The sequence below is a fragment of the Drosophila eugracilis genome, unplaced genomic scaffold (assembly GCF_018153835.1).
Source record: "Drosophila eugracilis isolate 14026-0451.02 unplaced genomic scaffold, ASM1815383v1 contig_1567, whole genome shotgun sequence".
Taxonomy (NCBI): Eukaryota; Metazoa; Arthropoda; class Insecta; order Diptera; family Drosophilidae; genus Drosophila; species Drosophila eugracilis.
Genome location: NW_024572388.1, coordinates 48,521 through 65,491, shown reverse-complemented (window position 1 = coordinate 65,491; position 16,971 = coordinate 48,521). Strand labels below are relative to the sequence as shown.

The following is a 16,971-nucleotide window of genomic DNA, read 5'->3' as shown; positions in this document are numbered from 1 at the left end:
CCACTGATTTTCAAAAAGGAGTAATAGAAAATAATAAAACCATGGTTTTGGGAAGTACCATTGTTCTGAGTGAGATGAGAACTAATTAATTACATAGGGTAATTTGAATTAATTGAATTAAATATTAAACCCTTTAAAATTAATTGTAAAAACGTGTTTAGAAACTACGTATAAGAGTTTTAAAAATAATTAAAAACTACATTGGATTTTCCACTTTCCTTCTCAGTCATAAAAAGAAACTAAACACTTTATAATTTATTTATTTTATTTATTTCTCTATAATTTGCTAATTGTTTGGTATTTTGTTTTCCAATTATAGATACATTTTAGGTAATCATCTTTTTTAAATGATAGGATATCCCAAATTGGAAAAAAATAATTTTAAAATCACCACACCCTTTGGCTAGAATTAAATGTTTAATAAAGTTTTGTAGTGTTTATTTAACAAGTGGAAAGGAATTGAATATTTTGGAAGCTAAACCAATCATTTATACCGTTTCGTTCGTCTTGATTGTCATGCTTTTAGCCATCAAAGAAAACAAATTAATGTGGGAATTCTATAGGCTGATGGACATACGCATAAAACAGATTTTAGACCAAGTTAAGTTTCATGTTTTCGTTATGCTTGATAAGTAAGTTCGTTTGTTGTTTCTTTGCTAATTCGTTGAAATGTTCTAACAAGCATGCGATGCCATTTATAAGTTTCTTTACATCTATATACCTCTATATATAAGAAGGTGTGTATATATGTATATATTAGTTGATGACGTACAAGATTATTTCATTCCAGCTTGACTTCTATTGCGTTTTCTATTATTAAGTAATTTCGTTAACTAATTTTTATCGTTACTTTTATTTGCTTATTGGACTGACTTGTGGGTTGCATTTGTTTGTGGTGGGATTCGGATTCTCAACTAATATTCACTCTCTATATTATTAGGGCCTATTAGCGTTTTTTTTATTATTTATATTAGTGTTCCATAGTTTATGCGCATATATATATATTTTACACATTGAGATGCAAAATGGTTGTTTCTGGTGACCTACTAAACTACACATCAATTAATTTTTAAAGCAAAGTGGTTCACTTATTAGTATATTACAGTTCGTGGAAATCAAATAACAATTTTGTTTGAAACAAAAACCGATTCACAATAACCGAAAATACTTAGTCGTAGTCAAATATATTTAAATACTAAATATATTTCTTCTTTTTAGGTACACAGTTTACAAACTTTTGGAAAGCAACTTTATAAATTTAACTAAATCGGAATTATGCTTTATTTTTTTTCATAAATTGCTACACCTGGCATAGAATATCACACGAATACTGAGGCAAAACCAAATTTATAGCAAGTATAACAGCTTTATAACAGTTAACTTTTGTTCTCTGACACAGCCACACACACATTCACACCTTTTCGCATGCACACTCATAGAAACACTCCCACACAGACTCAAGTGCAAATAAAAAGCCAATTAGCAAATTATTCTAGCAAAGAATGGGATTCCCCGACCCCCGCTTGGACAGCCATGCCATTTCCCAAGCTCTGCTCCTGGGCGATTCCTTCACAGCCCGCGGACGCCTCCGGGACCTTGATCTTCAACAAAGGCGTCTTAATGTCGGAGGCCTCTAATTCGGTGGTGGATTCCAGAGCAGATGATTCCTGCCCATGGAGCTCAACGGCGGCAGGCGCTACTTGCTCAGCACTCGACTGGGACTTACCCTGTAAAAGAAAGCAAACAATAAATGTAGTACATTTCTTTGGGCTACAGGTCGAAAACAAACCTGCAAATAATATGTCATCAATTGTCCCTTTCCCTTGACAGCAACCAGACCTCGCTGAAGGAATGTGTAGCCAAAAGGCTGTAGTATGTTGCATGTTTCCTCTGTGACCTGAATGGCGCCTGCCTTTCCTGTGCTCTCCATGCGCGATGCCACGTTTACCGTATTGCCCCAGATATCGTAGTGCGGCTTACGGGCTCCAATTACGCCCGCCGTTATCGGTCCATGATTGATGCCCATCTTGAGGACGAAGTGATTGAACGACTGCTCGTTGATGCCCTGTAGGGCGTGCTTCAGTTCCAATGCAAACTCCACCAAAACGGCCAGGTGGGACCAGCGTTCTGTGATGGATGCATCACTGCGGAGGTTCCTCTGTAGGTTTATGCCGCTAGCGGCCATGTATGTGGATCCAATGGTTTTGATTTTGATGATGTCCTGAAACTGTGGCAGCTCCAATAACTAAAAAATAGTTCATGTAATAACAATGTAAAATCGTACCAGTTAGGTTATCTTTATAGAATACTACTTACTGCATCAAAATCTGAGATAACCTCATTGAGAAAGCGTAGACATTCCAAACCCTGATTATTTACTGTTTCTTCGGAATAGAAATCTAAAAAGGAATAAAGTGTTTTTTAATGAATTGAATTGAATTTTATTAGGTACATTAATAAGTTAATATTGGGCTTGGAACAAGTTTGAAACAGAACAGAAGGCTTAGTGTCTTACCCGAAAAGTTTGGCATACTGGCAAATAAAACGCCAACCTCAGCGTAACTCTGGGAGTATAGATCATCGTGGGATCGTTTAGTGTTCTTCATGAAGTGCTCTGCCACATGGACTGGTAGGACATTATAGACCAAAGCCTCGTTACGTTGGCGCATATCGTTTGCTGTCTCTTTTTGCTCGGCCACCTCGGTTTTCCATTTAAAAATGACTCTGTCTTCATGGTCCATCTAGAATGGTTTAATTACTATAGTATATCTATATCATGGGCTTGTTTTTACTCACGTGTCTAGCCAAGGTGCTTAACGCCAAGGCAGCAACCAGTAAAAGCCCTGAAGCGCAATACCGCGTAGATATGATTCTAATAATGGATAAGAGGGTAGATATTTTAGATAGTAAATTAGTAAAGCCTTCCCCACTTACGGTTGATGTGCAAAATCGTCCTCCAAAGCATAAAGGTCCTGCATGATGAATATGTTGAAGTAGCAATGCAGAGCTATTTTTCAAAAACAAAATTTTTAACTTATAAAAAAACAACACTGCGCTTTATCTAAGTTACCTGCAATGGATAACAGCAGCAAAATCTTCGTAAGATGAGTGAGTTGAGCAATTACGGCTATCGCAATCAATATAAGTACTCCAAAATTACTTAAGTAGGACGGATATAGAACTCTTTCCGTCGGCACTGCCTCGCGCATTTGTTCCACAAATGATGCGGGCAGCAGGTGCTCGGCGGTTACCACCCCCTCCATCTCCACGTCTACGTCCACCTCGCTATCCACGCCGGCCGTGGCATTGAATTCGCTTTCACTCACAATATGTTCGGTGCGCACGAAGGTAACGAAGAAGAACTGTCAAGGAAATAGAGGGAAATCAGTGCCAGGACTTGAGCACGCCTAACCAACACTCGCAGAAAAACATTTTTGGAATAAATACTACTTTTATGCAAATAACAGTGAATTTCCATCTGCCAACAAACTAAGATAAAATTATGATTACTTCGACTTATGAAAAATAAATGTTTGTATTATATATTAAATATATTTATGCCTCAAACTATTGCCAAAACGGTTTTTATTTTGCTGAGTGTAAAGTCCCGTATGAAAAAAATGAACAAACCATGTCTATGACATTGCTGAGCCCTATGGTGAGAGCAATAATTATGGCCGCCAGCTCCCGAACGAAGGTAATGTCATTGAAGCGCTTGCTCACGTCCACAAAAAACTTGGGCAGCATTCCGCTGAAGCTCTCGGCGATGCTAATCACAACTAGCATTGCGATCGGTACCAGTGGAGCAGCAATATTAATGAAGTGGAGCGTTGATCTCGGCAGAACTAAATAGGAGTATAATACGTCGATGCACTGCACCAGCAGAGCGGCAAGAAGCGGAAGAGAACTATACGGCTCTCTGTACACGGCATAGGATTGCTCCAGTTGCGGGTTCTTAAAGCGCAAGAATATGTTGGTGTCCTTGGTCAGGTTCCTACAAATAAGGGTTTGTTTGAGTGAGACTATAGTATATTTTTTGTTTAAAATATAACACATTAGGGCATACAACTTTAGTATAAGCATACATATTAGGGGTAAATCATATGCAAGTTTCTTAAAATACATATACCACGTTCCTTCTTAATCCACACATATGTAAGTGTGTACACATATGGAAACGTAGCCAATGTCTTATATACTTACTCATGTCCATCACGGGTCACCAGTTCGTCTTTCAATCGTTGCTTGAAGTTCTCCAATTTCACCTGCTCTTCTTCATCTTCCGCCACCGCTGTTTGGTGCCCATTAGATACAAAGTTCTGCGCCAGAAGCTCCTCATCATCCAATGTGGCGTCGTTGTCATCTTCACCTGCCACGACGTCGATGGCCGATCCATTAGGACTGTGGTGAGAGTTTTCAGCTTGAGTTTCACTGATTTTCTTGGCACATGGCGATGCAAACTGGGGAAGATTGATTTCATTTTTATTAAGCAAGTTGATAGACAATAAAAAAATAAAAATAAAATGCTAAGCATTAGCCTTTTAAATATAGAAATTCGGCATTATCATAATTTATCAGACTATTCTTGAAAGTCAATTAAAAATGTTCAACATTCAAAATATTTTTTGGTCAGGGAAACTATGTACATTTGAATCAGTAACTCGCTTACTTTATCATTGGTATTAGAACACATATTACACGTTATGTTTATTACGGTTACATTAATTAATTACATGTTAAAACATAATAAGTCAAAATTAAAAAACAAATCTGGGAAAGAAAGTACCAAATCCAGGAAAAACAAGTTTACACCTACCGGCTTCACCACCTTGGTGATGAAGTAAGTCTTTAGTCCAGCGATGCGCAACAGCTCCTCCCTTTTCTCGCCAAAGGCGGGCTCCACTTCAAATTCGCCGTTAAGGAAGGCCAGCGTTTTGTCCGAAATGTGAACGCGTCTAAAGCGATTAGAGTGAATGAAATTTCCATGAGTAAGAATCAGCGAACAGAGAGGGACAGGAGCGGAATAACTGAACGGTGCATAAACAAACGCATAAATTTGCATGCCAAAGTGACAAAGCCAAATCATAATAAGCACTTGCCACAAGTGACGACGACCGCGATGGCCGTTATCAATTATGCAACAGAGGGAGTGACGTGACAGCAGTTAAACCCGACTCACCCAGCCTTGCCGCTCGATTCCATTTTATTAGCCAGCTCTACGTCCTTGGAGTAAACGTCAAACTGCCACTGTCGCTGGCCGAGAATGCCGGCGAGCACCGCTCCCGTGTGAATGCCCACACGCATATCAACAGGTGAGTTGGCCTTCTGCTGCACATACCTGCAAACACAGAACGGGAGTGACACGCAACATCGCCCGGTGAGTGGTTGGTTGTTAGTAACGCCAGAAAGCATGCTTGGGAAATGGCTTTCGCCCAAAGAGCGAAAGGAGCGAGCGTGGTTAAGTGCAATTATTATTAATTGAACAAACGTTGATTTGGCATCGCCTTTCGCCTGTCAAGCTGCTTTCCCCACTTCCCCAAGGGAGCTTTCTTCAACTGCTACTCACTTGATGGCCTTCACCATGGAGAGTCCCATGTGCACGCACATGACGGCGTGATCCGGTCGCTCATCGGGGGCACCGCTAATGCAATAATAGCAATCCCCAAGAATCTTAATGCGCAATTGTTGATATTTCTATGGGAACATAAATATGATTTAGTTCAAGTTTAAATTAACCCAATATATATGGTTATTTAAATCAAAAGTAACCGAAGAAGAATAGGACCTGGCCAACGTAAGCCACCCTCGTACTTTACTTTGCCCGCAAAATCAAGTTAATGAACTGAAAAAACAATTCTTCCAAAGACCAGTGAAAGGATAAACGCAAACACACATGCAGGACTCATCCCATTCAGCCCAGCCCGAGCAAAATCGCTGTCAAATTAACTGAACCCAAAAATAAACCACATTGAAAAAACCGCAAAATAAAACCCCTCGAAGGAAAAAATCAACTCGAAACATTATATACGCCTGATTGGACATAACTTTTGTTGGTCATTCGCCCCCTTGTCCACCACGTCATGAAATCTAAAAAGAATAAATAAGAAGAAGAGAGCTGAATGAAAAATTTAAACTGAAAACAGAAGGGAAAAGAAAATTCAAATTAAAGTAAAGAGACACCCAAGAAGAGAAAAGAAAAAGTCCCCGTTTCTAGATGGGGTATCTTAAACATCATAATCATCATTAGAAGAAAATTCTATGAGTTAGACCTCACCCATGGCCCGGACAGGTGAATGAACAGCTGGAGTAGAATCAACATAAAAATAACGCAGAAAAAACATAAAACGTTGGAGAAGAAAAACACAAGGAAATATTACCTCGGCGAGCCTATCGAAGCGTGCGAAGAGCTCGTTAAGCATTTTAACCAAATCTTGGGCGCTATAAGTCGACGAGATGGCGGTAAAACCAACGATATCCGCATATAGAATACTAGTTTTGCACCAGGCAAGGTATGAGAAATTCCGGAATTTAATCGTTAAACAAGTGGCAAAGCAATACTGTTTTATTTAAATGTTTACACCTTGAAATATGCAGCATTATGTAAGTGGCATGAATAAGTTAGAACCTGTTTCCGACTGAAACCGCTCGAAAACATTGGAATACTTTTTTTAAATTTATCATTAGGTAACAATATACTCGTAGTTTTTGTTTAATTATTAATATTTTAATAGCTGCTAAAACGTTACTTTTGGTTTTAAATAATCTAGCAACAAATATATGTTTTCAGATTTGAAAATACATTTCAGAAGGCGTAAAACTGTTCAGGCCAAATTTATAATGAGTCCAGGAAAAGGTTACAGGTCTGAATTTAAAAGCTTACCTCACATTCTCGTGTCGACTCATGTAGATTTTTTTGAAAGCCTCCGAACTAGATGATCCCAAATCCTCCCGCATCTTAATAGCCACGTGCTTGGGTAGCACGGACAACAGCAAACGCTCCTAGTGTTGATAAAAATGATTGCAAACATATATCCCAAGTGGGCCTTAACTCGTATGAGCAAAGCTTACCTGCTCAGCTGACTGTTCCTCGATAACCATTTTCACCTCGAGGCTCTTTTTGGCCTCCAAGAATGCTCGTTTCTGCTTAGCCTCGCCCATGAAGTAGTACAGGAGCCCTATCAGCGCGGCAGTAGCTATTAAAACCGCATTGGCCGCCAACTGATTTGAGAGCAGGGAGTCCCAGCGAGAGTAACCCACTGGCAGGCTAAGACAAATAAAATACGTGACACATCCTATGGACAGACCAAGGAAAATTAATGGCAACGGCAACGTCACATAGACAAGGAAGTTAAGCAATATGGCCCATCCTAGAACGTCCCTAAGATAATAGCGGAAAAGAGAACATATCAATTAAAATCTGCCGCCTTGTATTCAATAAAGAAAGATCCGTTTTGTTATTCGATAATACCTATAGAATAACAAGGAAAGTTTTTCAAGAGTAGTAAAATTATAAAAATAAAAACTAACCTTGGGGAGAAGCTGGGTTGTAGGATTACGTAGGCGGCAAAGTGTAGAATACTTAGTAGCCACAGTGCTCGTGGAACAATCGTCAGGAGTATTTGGTGGAACCGCCTCAACGCCGGTTGCTCGGAACGTCTACCAATGTGGAGTAGAGCTGTTAGGGCCAAGTACGCCACTAGCATACAGCAGTTGACCACTAGAATGCCGTTCATAAAAATAATTAAAGTTATTCAAATAATTTTCAATGAGAACTCTTTAATCTTTAATCTTTACACACTTCAAGTCTAGCTCTCAAATATACACAATTATATATACAATTATACACAAATGTAATGCAGAAGTAAATACAATATTATTAAACAATATTATTTTATAGATAAGCAATTTCGATTTCTTTTGTATACATTCAAACAACATCCATATTTCAATGTTTTGTGTGAATTGTAGCTTTATTTATACATAGTAGGAGGCGCTCTTTTGGATAAACCGTAGTATAGGGTTAAACGTGTATCCACTACGTATAGGAAAAATGTGTCCACTTTGTACTTACCTCTTGTGGGCACCGCCTGATCCCAGGGTATTCCGATGGTCCAGATATTAAACAGCACGGCAGCGAAGAGGAACCACTTTAAGCCGCTGCGTCGCTGCTTGATAGAGTAGTTGTGGTAGAGTTCGTTAAGCACGTGCTGCGGCAAGATGACGACTCCGCCGCCGGTAATTCCAACCCCACCGGCCACATCGCTGTCGTTTTGACGGCGGCGGGATGTTGTCTTCTGACGCTGCGGCTTCGATTTGCTAGGCGTCGAGGCAGCCGTCGCCTGACCATTCTCCAAATTGCCCTCCTTCTCCTCAGGCATGGTGATATTACACTTCTATACCTTCCGCTCCTTTGGGTCCTCGGGATTCCGTTTAATTATTCGTTGATCGGCGGCCGTCTCCAGGCTTTCTGGCTTATGAATGAAGCGAAACCATTTCCTTGGCTTATTTATTTATGATGTTTGGAGGTCCTGGAAACTGGGAGACGACGCTTGGGTAAATAGAAGCACAGCGAAGCACAAACTCAAACACAAGGAGCACAATCGGAAGCAAGTGAAAATACAAACTCGCGTTAACGGTAAATTTGAGTCTTAGCGCTGCTTCATGGCGCCTCCCTTCGCCCCATTCCAAAGGAAGTTAATGTTTGTATGTGTGTATGCGAGAGGCAAGGCGGAAGCGTCCTTGTGTGAGAGCGGTGAGTATGCCCGTATGCACGTAAGTCGGTGTGTATCTGTCTGTGTGGGGTATCGCACAGTGGTTTGCAATTAGAATTGCATTGATTAAATATTTTTAAAAAATTTATAAATATTACTTGGTGATAAGGTGGACAAGAGCATTTTATTTACTGGTCAAGCTCTATAATAAAGTATGATAACAATTGTCTTTGACATGCCAAATTCTTATCTCTTGACATTCTTCTTTAGCTAACTAATTTTAGACACCTTCCCTGCGAATATGCTTAGCGCACTTTAGACAACAAAGCTGGTAAAATATTTAAAGACGTCGTGAAAATTATGTGAGCCACATTTCTCCTCCTCCCCAAAACGCCAATATCCTGCTTGCAAAATGCTCCTCTTCCGCTACTCGAATCCAGAGTCAATTTCCGTTGAACGTTAATTAGAGAAAATTGAGTTTTCTATTTTGGGGGAAAATTGAAATTGACTTGTCAAAATTAAAGCGGGACGGCTCCTACTCAAACCTCTTGCCCCAAATATGAATAAATTATCCATTTTTCTACCGCATTCGACACCCGCACAAACCACGGTAACTGTAATAGGAGAATCTCTCCGGCTCTCTGTCTCTCTCTCTCCCTCTCTCATTCACTGCTTCCTCTTTTTTTGAGTGCCGTTTCCTTTCCCCATTGCCGAATATTTCGACTGACGGACCGTGTAACAACAGCTCCTTTTTTTTTCCTTATAGAAAATCCTTTTCACGTCTAGGTATGCGCGTACATGTGTTTGTTTGTGCTTGTGTGGGTAAGGTTGATTTGCTCAAGGTTCGTTATAATGCGTTCTGATTTTGTTTGTATAGCTGCGAGCAGAGGGGTGTGTGTACACCCTTCTTATTACACTGCAGACGGGCTTCGATTTTAATTTTAATCCAAATAAGTTACACCCGCAGCCTAAAAAGCCCTTCCCTAAGTCCTCTATTTTTTTGGAGGAAGCTGCCATAACGGTTAGGGAATGTACACTTTATTTTTCACCACATTTCACACCTTCGTTCGCAATTCTCGCCCTATTATTGTATACTTTCTCCAAAAATCTGGTTATTTCCTTTTTTCGTTGTGTTTAGTTTTTTCTTCTGGTTAGTTGTATTTCACCTGGCTTGCGACTTTCTAAGCTTGGCGCCGCGCGATTTCTTTCAACTAAACTAAGGCGCCCGATAAACTTGACTGATTGTCGAGTGAAAATTTTCGACAGTCAACAAGCCCCAGCAGCAAGGACTTCCGTTATTTCCCGTTCTCCCGCTCAGAGGAAGAGCGCGTATGAGCTTTTTTTGCTGAAAGCTCTTTTCAGCGCATGTCTGCGAACGGGGCATGCCACTGATAACGGTACAGCTGAGCCAGCTTGATAAGGCGCCCTGCATCTGTCCCTTGCACAATGGCACAATGACATGCTATTACCACAAACGCATAAAGTTAATTAGATAGTGAGCAGAATTAATGCCTCTGCGCGCTAAACGCTAATCGAACAGCGGCTGCGGAGGAGGAGGAAGAAGACCGCTAGGCTGCAGCTGGCCTTGAATGGCATTGAAAAAGGTGCAGCTGCGGGCTGAGAGAACGTGTGTGTGTGCGTCGAGTGCAGATGCAAAGGAAATGCACAATAAAGCGAAAGAGATTTCGGTGTCTCAAGATGGGGGTGATGTTCAACATAAATTATGTACTTACATAAATGAACGGAGTGTTAATAAAATAAAAACAAAGTTTCTCTACATATCGTCAGATTTCTGTAATGAAAATTAAATCATTTTTCGGACAAATTAACTCCATTTATAGTTCCTTTTTATAGTCGTTGCATTCTTACAGTAAAGTGTTTTGTCCTAAACAGCTATTTAGTAGTAGTAGTTAGAGAGGTATTTATTTCACTTATTCTTAAATTTGTTATAACTTATCCGTATTTTTTATAATATTAACATTAAATAAACATAAAAAACTAAGTTTAAGAGCAAACAACTGCATAACTAACTTTCTTCATTGATTGAACGCTATATAGCTTATATCTTTACTAGCAATTAATTACCTAATGCACATTATATATTTTTAAGTTAGGTGTAATTATTTCCTTTGATTTATTTATTTATATTATTTGTATATGTCCTGATGGAATTGCAGTTCTTCTTGTTTTAGGGGTAATCAAAATAACATCCTATTTCATTTAGTTTATATCTACACTTTAAAAAATAAACACCATACATAAGCATGTATATTTAATTTAATAAATGTACATAGTTCTAAAACTAAGTAATCGAGGTCAGAAATAAATGATATAGCTGACCGCTTTCCACAAAATAAAATTTCGCTTCTATTTTTCTGTCCAGTAGTGTAAGTGCAGTATAAAAATTTCAGTTTTAGGAGAACAGCTGCTTCTCTCGTGACGAGAGCCGAAAAAAGACATGTGCACCAAATTCACAGCGAGAAAATTTTCCCAGCAGCTGCCTGGTGCAGTTCAATTTATTTTCGTATTTAACCGATCCAAAAAGCGGGCAAGGCCAATGGGTACTTACCTGGCTACCTGGAAAAATTGAGCGAGATAGAAAATTGTTAATTCCGTCTGTGACTAACAAAAGTTGTTGATCGATTATCGACTGAGTAATAGTAACGGAAATCTGTATATTTTATTTAGTTATTTTTTTTGGGACTGGTATGTAAATGTTTGGCAGATAGTGCAGCTGGTTATTTAACAGGACATCTTTAGGCATCCGATCCTGCCACATCAGCATCTGTCTGTAATCCCCCATTTTCTTTCTTGAGCAAACTAATCCCGGAGCGGATATATGTAATAGCATGTGAGAATGCCTAATCCATTGCGATCTGTAGGGGTTTTTACCTGAAAACTATTTTCAACGCTCAGGTACACATGTACTTACACAAATTTAAGGGAAAGTTTTAAGCCATATAAGCTATAAAAAACTTGAAAGCTGACAACCCTTTTGTAGACATGAACTCTTATTTAAAAGTAAGTTTCATTTTCCATTTTATAAATATATATATAAAATAATATTGGTTAAAGAAGATTTAACAATATTTAACAAATTTAATCCAAAATAAAACCGGTTTTATGAGTGAAAATAGAATTCAATATTTAAAAATAACTGTGACACATGAATAAGTTCCACCTCTAATTCTTATTTGGTGTTGGCTAACGCCCAAACGTGCGCTGCAAGCTTACAAAGCTCTTCTGTCCCATTCGCCCGTTAGCTTTTCATAAAAAGCGCCAAGAGAGCGTTGTGATATGAGAAATTAAAACAAATTGAAAATAACATAATGTTCAAGCAAATCAATCAATGCAATGCCCTTGTGCCCGGAATTCAAGGGAAAATTGCCAATCTGCAGGCAGAATCATCGGAGGCAGAGGACCGACGCCTACCAACACTAGAGCAGGCCGCTTTAAAAGCCGGGTCGACGCTCTTCGCTCTCTCATTCGGCGTTTTTCTTCGTTACTGTGAGGACGTTCTCTTGTACGGCTAAATACCAGCATCCAGCGACTTTCTTAGCAAAGCTACTAAAGAGGAAACTGCAGTTTGCACAAATTAATAAAGTTTTCAAGTTTGTTTAAACCTACGTGTTGGTCTTCGAGTCGTGTTTGGCGCATACCAAAGCCCGCTATTTTAACGTGTTTTCGCGCTTCGCTTTCGAAAACTTAAAACCAACAGTAATTCAAAATGGCTGATGTGGCTGAGCAAAAGAAGTGAGTACTTTATTTGCCTTGTATATGTGCCCGTGCATTTTTGTTTAAACAATTGGATGGAATTGACTTGAATCGAATTTCGCGAGTGTACATCTTTTTCGATGTTCGCCGCAACGGTTTGGAAAAATTTTCTTTTAAATTCTGTGTCTATATACGCAAACCGCTTTGTGGAATCTATGTTGTTGTCTCGCTTTTGCCAATGGGCTCTAAGTGTGCGCGCAAAAAACGACGCCGTTGAATTTGGCGCGGCGTCATAGTGCTTTCTTGCTCACTCTCCGGCCGGCAAACCAACGACAACGAGAATTGACTTGTGTATGTGCGGTGGTGGTAGCGGAGTAGCTGTTTGTGAGTGTTCGTGCGCCAAGCGAAGTGCGCAAATATGAATTTGTATGTGTGCAGCATTCAAGTTGCCGCTCTTTTTCTTGTGCTGTTTAGTTTCAGCTGCTTTTTTTTTTTTTGCTTTGTTTGCTTTGGCATTTGCTTCTTTCCTCGCCAACCCATTAATTTTCGTTGGTATCTTTCACACGTTTTTTTCTCTCTTTAAGCTTAAAGCTTGGCATTAACTACCACCAATTTCTTATTCATTCAAGTTATTTTGTCATAGCCAAAAATAATCTACACTGTTGCCGGCTTCATGAGCATGAGGCTTTTAAGCATTTTAGGACGGTCGCACAAGGAGTGCAAATGGAAAAAAAAAAAAAAAAAAAGGGGGGGTGGGATTTAAATCTTTTGTCTGTTGTCTTAGGTTGTGCCGGTTTTCTTTGGTTGGGGGAGGGGGATAGGAACACAAAGTGGGTGTTTTTATACATGTTGCCTGTGTGTGCGTCCTGACCGTTATTTTTGTCTGTTTCACTGCACACTGCATCTTTTCTATTATCATACTCCCTCTCTCTATCTTATGGCTACGTGACGCGCGCGCAAATAATACGCTCATCGGTGTGTGCGAGTAGGATGACTATAGTGACTCGAGCCGCATATAAACCAGTTTTTTCTCTTTGCTTTCGTTTTATTTCAAACAAGTCTGGCTTTTTACTTTTTGCAAAGTCTGCAAACATCTCTTATGCTACCCACTTTTCGTCGTGTGTAGAAGGCAAAGGAATAACACACACATAAACTTATGCCATTTATATGAAAAAGAGCATGCTGGCAAATGCCGCTCACCTTTTCTGGTTCCTTTTTGCGTCGCAGTTTGCACGAGTTGTTGCTCCCATTTATCATCTTACGGCAGCGACGCCGGCAGATGGTACATTATTGCATTGTATTGTTGTTGCTGGGCTTGCTTGTCCTGGGTTTTGGCAAAGAGATGTACATATGTAAAGAGAAAGGGGGAGGAAAAAAAAAAAGAAAGAAAGATAGGAAGCAGGCATCAAAACCGTTTTGCCGGCGCTACAATGGAAAAATTTCCAATTGCACTAATGTTGAAAATACAAATACGATTGTCTGAACCAAATGTAATTCCGGTAATGACTAATGTCTTGAAGACATGTGCATTTTTATACGAAATAACTGTTAACACAGAATATAATGCTTTTTGAGATATTTGCATAAGTAAATTAATCGTATTTGAGTAATAACCTAATGAAATAAAAATTATCCAGTTATTTGAGCAAAATAGCAATAATAAATACCATCTTTACCTATTTACCTCTCATCAACAGCGAGACCCCTGTTGTCGAGAAGGTCGCAGCTGAGGAAGTCGATGCTGTGAAGAAGGATGCTGTTGTCGCCGAGGAGGCAGCAGCTGAGAAGCCAACCACCACAGAGAACGGTGCCGCCGAAGAGGAGAGCGCCGCCAAGGAGAACGGAGCAGCGGCCGCCGACAGTGCGACACCCGCCGAGGCTGACGTCGTCGATAGCGAAAAGGCGACCGAGGCAGCTGCTCCTTCCGCCGATGATGAGAAGGATGAGAAGAAGGACGAGGAAAAGAAGGAGTCCGCTGACGTCGAGGTGGCCAAGAAGGAGAGCAGTGAAGCAGCTCCAGCTGCTGCTGAGAACGGCGCCGAAGAGGCAGCCAACGGCGACTCAACAGGTGTGTGTACTACTGACTTCCTCATTTAAAAGGTGCTAACTTTTCTATTTCGTTATCGCGTCGCAGATGCTCCCGCCGTCGAGGCTGTTAAACGGAAGGTAGATGAGGCCGCTGCCAAGGCCGACGAGGCCGTTGCCACGCCGGAGAAGAAGGCGAAGCTGGACGAGGCCAGCACAAAGGATGAGGTGCAGAACGGGGCCGAGGCTAGCGAAGTGGCTGCCTAAAGGAATCACCCGCAGTGCAGCACACTCAGAAATCTACTTATAAAATACTTACTAACAACAACAAACAAACGCAAATCACACAAATTATGGTTCTACCGCCAGCGAAACGCACCGAATCACCCAACGTCCGCAAGTGTGAGCGGGTGATGTGTGGATGACTGCGTGGGCGGGCTGGCGCAATTCTCCAATAACAATCCTGCAATGGGAGCGTAGTCTTATAGCGTCTCTGTCTTTACTAACAACCAACCAACCAACCAACCAACAACAAACGAGAAACAACAAAAATCCATTATCATTTAAAACCTTACTTAAAACTTAACTTTAAAGCAAAGTATATATATATAAAGCGAAAGATTATGAGAAAAAATAAGCGAAATTAAGAAGCGAGACCCTCTATGTTTTAAGATTAAAAGTTGTAAACAAAAAGCGTCAAATTTAATAATTGTAATAATAAATACGAAGCGAATGAAAAAAATTGCAAACAAAATCTCTAAATAAGAAATTGAACGGCAAAATAACTTTTGTCACTTTTAATTTAACAATCCTATCCTATATTGTGTATGAATATTTATATGAAACAAACAACAAACTATAAAATCAGCAAAATGTAACATCAAGCTGCCAACAAATCCCCAGAAAAGTTTCTGCCAAATGGCGAAAAAAGAAGAAACAGATCATACCATATAGAAACAATAAAAATAAAAACAAAAAAACGGAAACAGAAATTACATTTTTATATAGTACTCAAAAGTAAATATCCAGTTCTTTTATAGACGGGCGGCGACATGTTAAGTACCTTTGCTTGAAATGTATTCGCAACATTCAAATTTGTTCATTATCAAGATTTCTAACTGTTTTACTCACAATTTTCCGCTCCGTTACTTTAGATTAATTGTTTTACCGCTCTTAATGCGTAGGGGTTTTACTAAAGAGAACCTAACTAACTTGTAAGTTAGTAAGCCTATTCCCACAAGCATGTGGGAATAATAATAAGTTAAAGCGCCCAGTTCAGTAATAACCCAGTAAACCGGTATTCAGAGTTCACCAACAACAAGAAAATTCGATAATACTCAAAAATAAATAGAAGAAAAACTGACAAAACAAAAAAAACAAAATATAAAGCTAACTGCTTGTATCTTGGTTTAAGGTTAAGTGTTCGGCAAAAAGGACCGCGGACTGTACTTTCTGTATGTGAGAAGAGGGTGGAAAATCGTGGTGGGAACTCTAGTTCGCCTGGAATCATCTAGAAAACCACTTCGGGTACGCTTCTACCAATTAATGCATATGTTCATTTTTGAGTACATATGATCTGGAACGTGAATCATTTATTCTCTAGGAAATTAGAGAAAAAAAGCTCGTATAGCTCGAGCTTTTAAATTTCTCTTGCATGAATCACGGCTAGAACGCTTTTCTCTCATTATAGTCAGTTGCTTGAATTTAAGTATGGTACGTAAATGGGATCAATAAAATATTCGATTTTTATCACCAGTGCTTTTTCGTTTTAAAAATGGAATAAATATAGATTTTCTTTGGAAGTGATAGGTAAACTAATGCTCTATTTCCTTATTAATAAGTCCTTATGATAATCGGGTTATAAAAATTATTTAAACCGTAAGCTCATCACCATTTCAACTGTCGGTGTTCATTTAAATGCTAAGCACATGATCCGGCAAGACTTGTTGACTTTATTATTTAAAATGGCAGCATTGGCGACTAGCGCTAGGGTGGCAACGACAGGTCTGGGGGATGCCACTTCTGGTTTCGTATTCGGCGGTTAATTTCGAATGTTTAAACTTTAGACCGTCTTGCTTTGTTGTCATCTTTTGAGATGTAATATTTCGATTTGTATTAATATAATAAAACCACTAAATTAAATATTTTAAAATGAAGTGTTCTGACAAGAAATGGGTACCAAAAATACTTGCCGCAGGGCCTTCGTGCCGGTCGTCACGAAATTTCTTGTGAAACATCATAAAAGCTTTTGTAAACATATTTTTAAAACGCAATTAAAAGGCTGTGACCTAGGCAGATACAAACAACTGTAAACGAAACAGAAAACTGGTTTCTATTTGTCTTCAGAGAGTAGATTAAAATTGTTTTTAAGTTAGTAGATCTCTTTTATCTTTCATTAGGCAGTTCATTTTGATATTTGAATGAATCAAAATGAATTTATGAAAACAATCAAAAGAGTTTTTTAGTTTTTTTAAGTTTTGTTTTTTAAGTTTACATTCATTTGGCACTTCATTTGAATAAG

At 39.3% G+C, this 16,971-nt stretch overlaps 2 protein-coding genes across 5 annotated transcripts; one reads left to right on the top strand and one right to left on the bottom strand.

Annotated features, from left to right (window-relative positions):
• Window positions 1-253: 253 nt before the first annotated feature.
• On the bottom strand, window positions 254-10,012 carry LOC108114862 (adenylate cyclase type 3). 4 transcript variants are annotated; one of them, XM_017226012.2, is made up of 18 exons: window positions 9,773-10,006; window positions 8,072-8,535; window positions 7,528-7,717; window positions 7,069-7,378; window positions 6,881-6,999; window positions 6,378-6,489; window positions 5,567-5,694; window positions 5,180-5,338; window positions 4,817-4,955; window positions 4,204-4,460; window positions 3,631-3,994; window positions 3,071-3,362; window positions 2,935-3,007; window positions 2,797-2,872; window positions 2,516-2,741; window positions 2,317-2,399; window positions 1,790-2,245; window positions 254-1,727 (listed from the first exon to the last, which is right to left on the bottom strand). In XM_017226012.2, exons 2-18 carry the CDS (start codon window positions 8,376-8,378, stop codon window positions 1,488-1,490), a joined length of 3,531 nt encoding a protein of 1,176 aa, XP_017081501.2. In that variant the 5' UTR covers window positions 8,379-8,535; window positions 9,773-10,006; the 3' UTR covers window positions 254-1,487. The 4 variants fall into 4 exon arrangements, with proteins under 4 accessions (XP_017081501.2, XP_017081502.2, XP_017081500.2 ...); XM_017226013.2 differs by having other exon boundaries at window positions 9,878-10,006; XM_017226011.2 differs by having other exon boundaries at window positions 8,072-10,006.
• A 2,338-nt stretch (window positions 10,013-12,350) lies between these two features.
• On the top strand, window positions 12,351-15,192 carry LOC108114859 (brain acid soluble protein 1). Its single transcript, XM_017226004.2, has 3 exons — window positions 12,351-12,464; window positions 14,123-14,493; window positions 14,560-15,192. The coding sequence occupies exons 1-3, from the start codon at window positions 12,439-12,441 to the stop codon at window positions 14,715-14,717; spliced, it is 555 nt and encodes a 184-aa protein (XP_017081493.2). The 5' UTR covers window positions 12,351-12,438; the 3' UTR covers window positions 14,718-15,192.
• The last annotated feature ends 1,779 nt before the right edge of the window (window positions 15,193-16,971 follow it).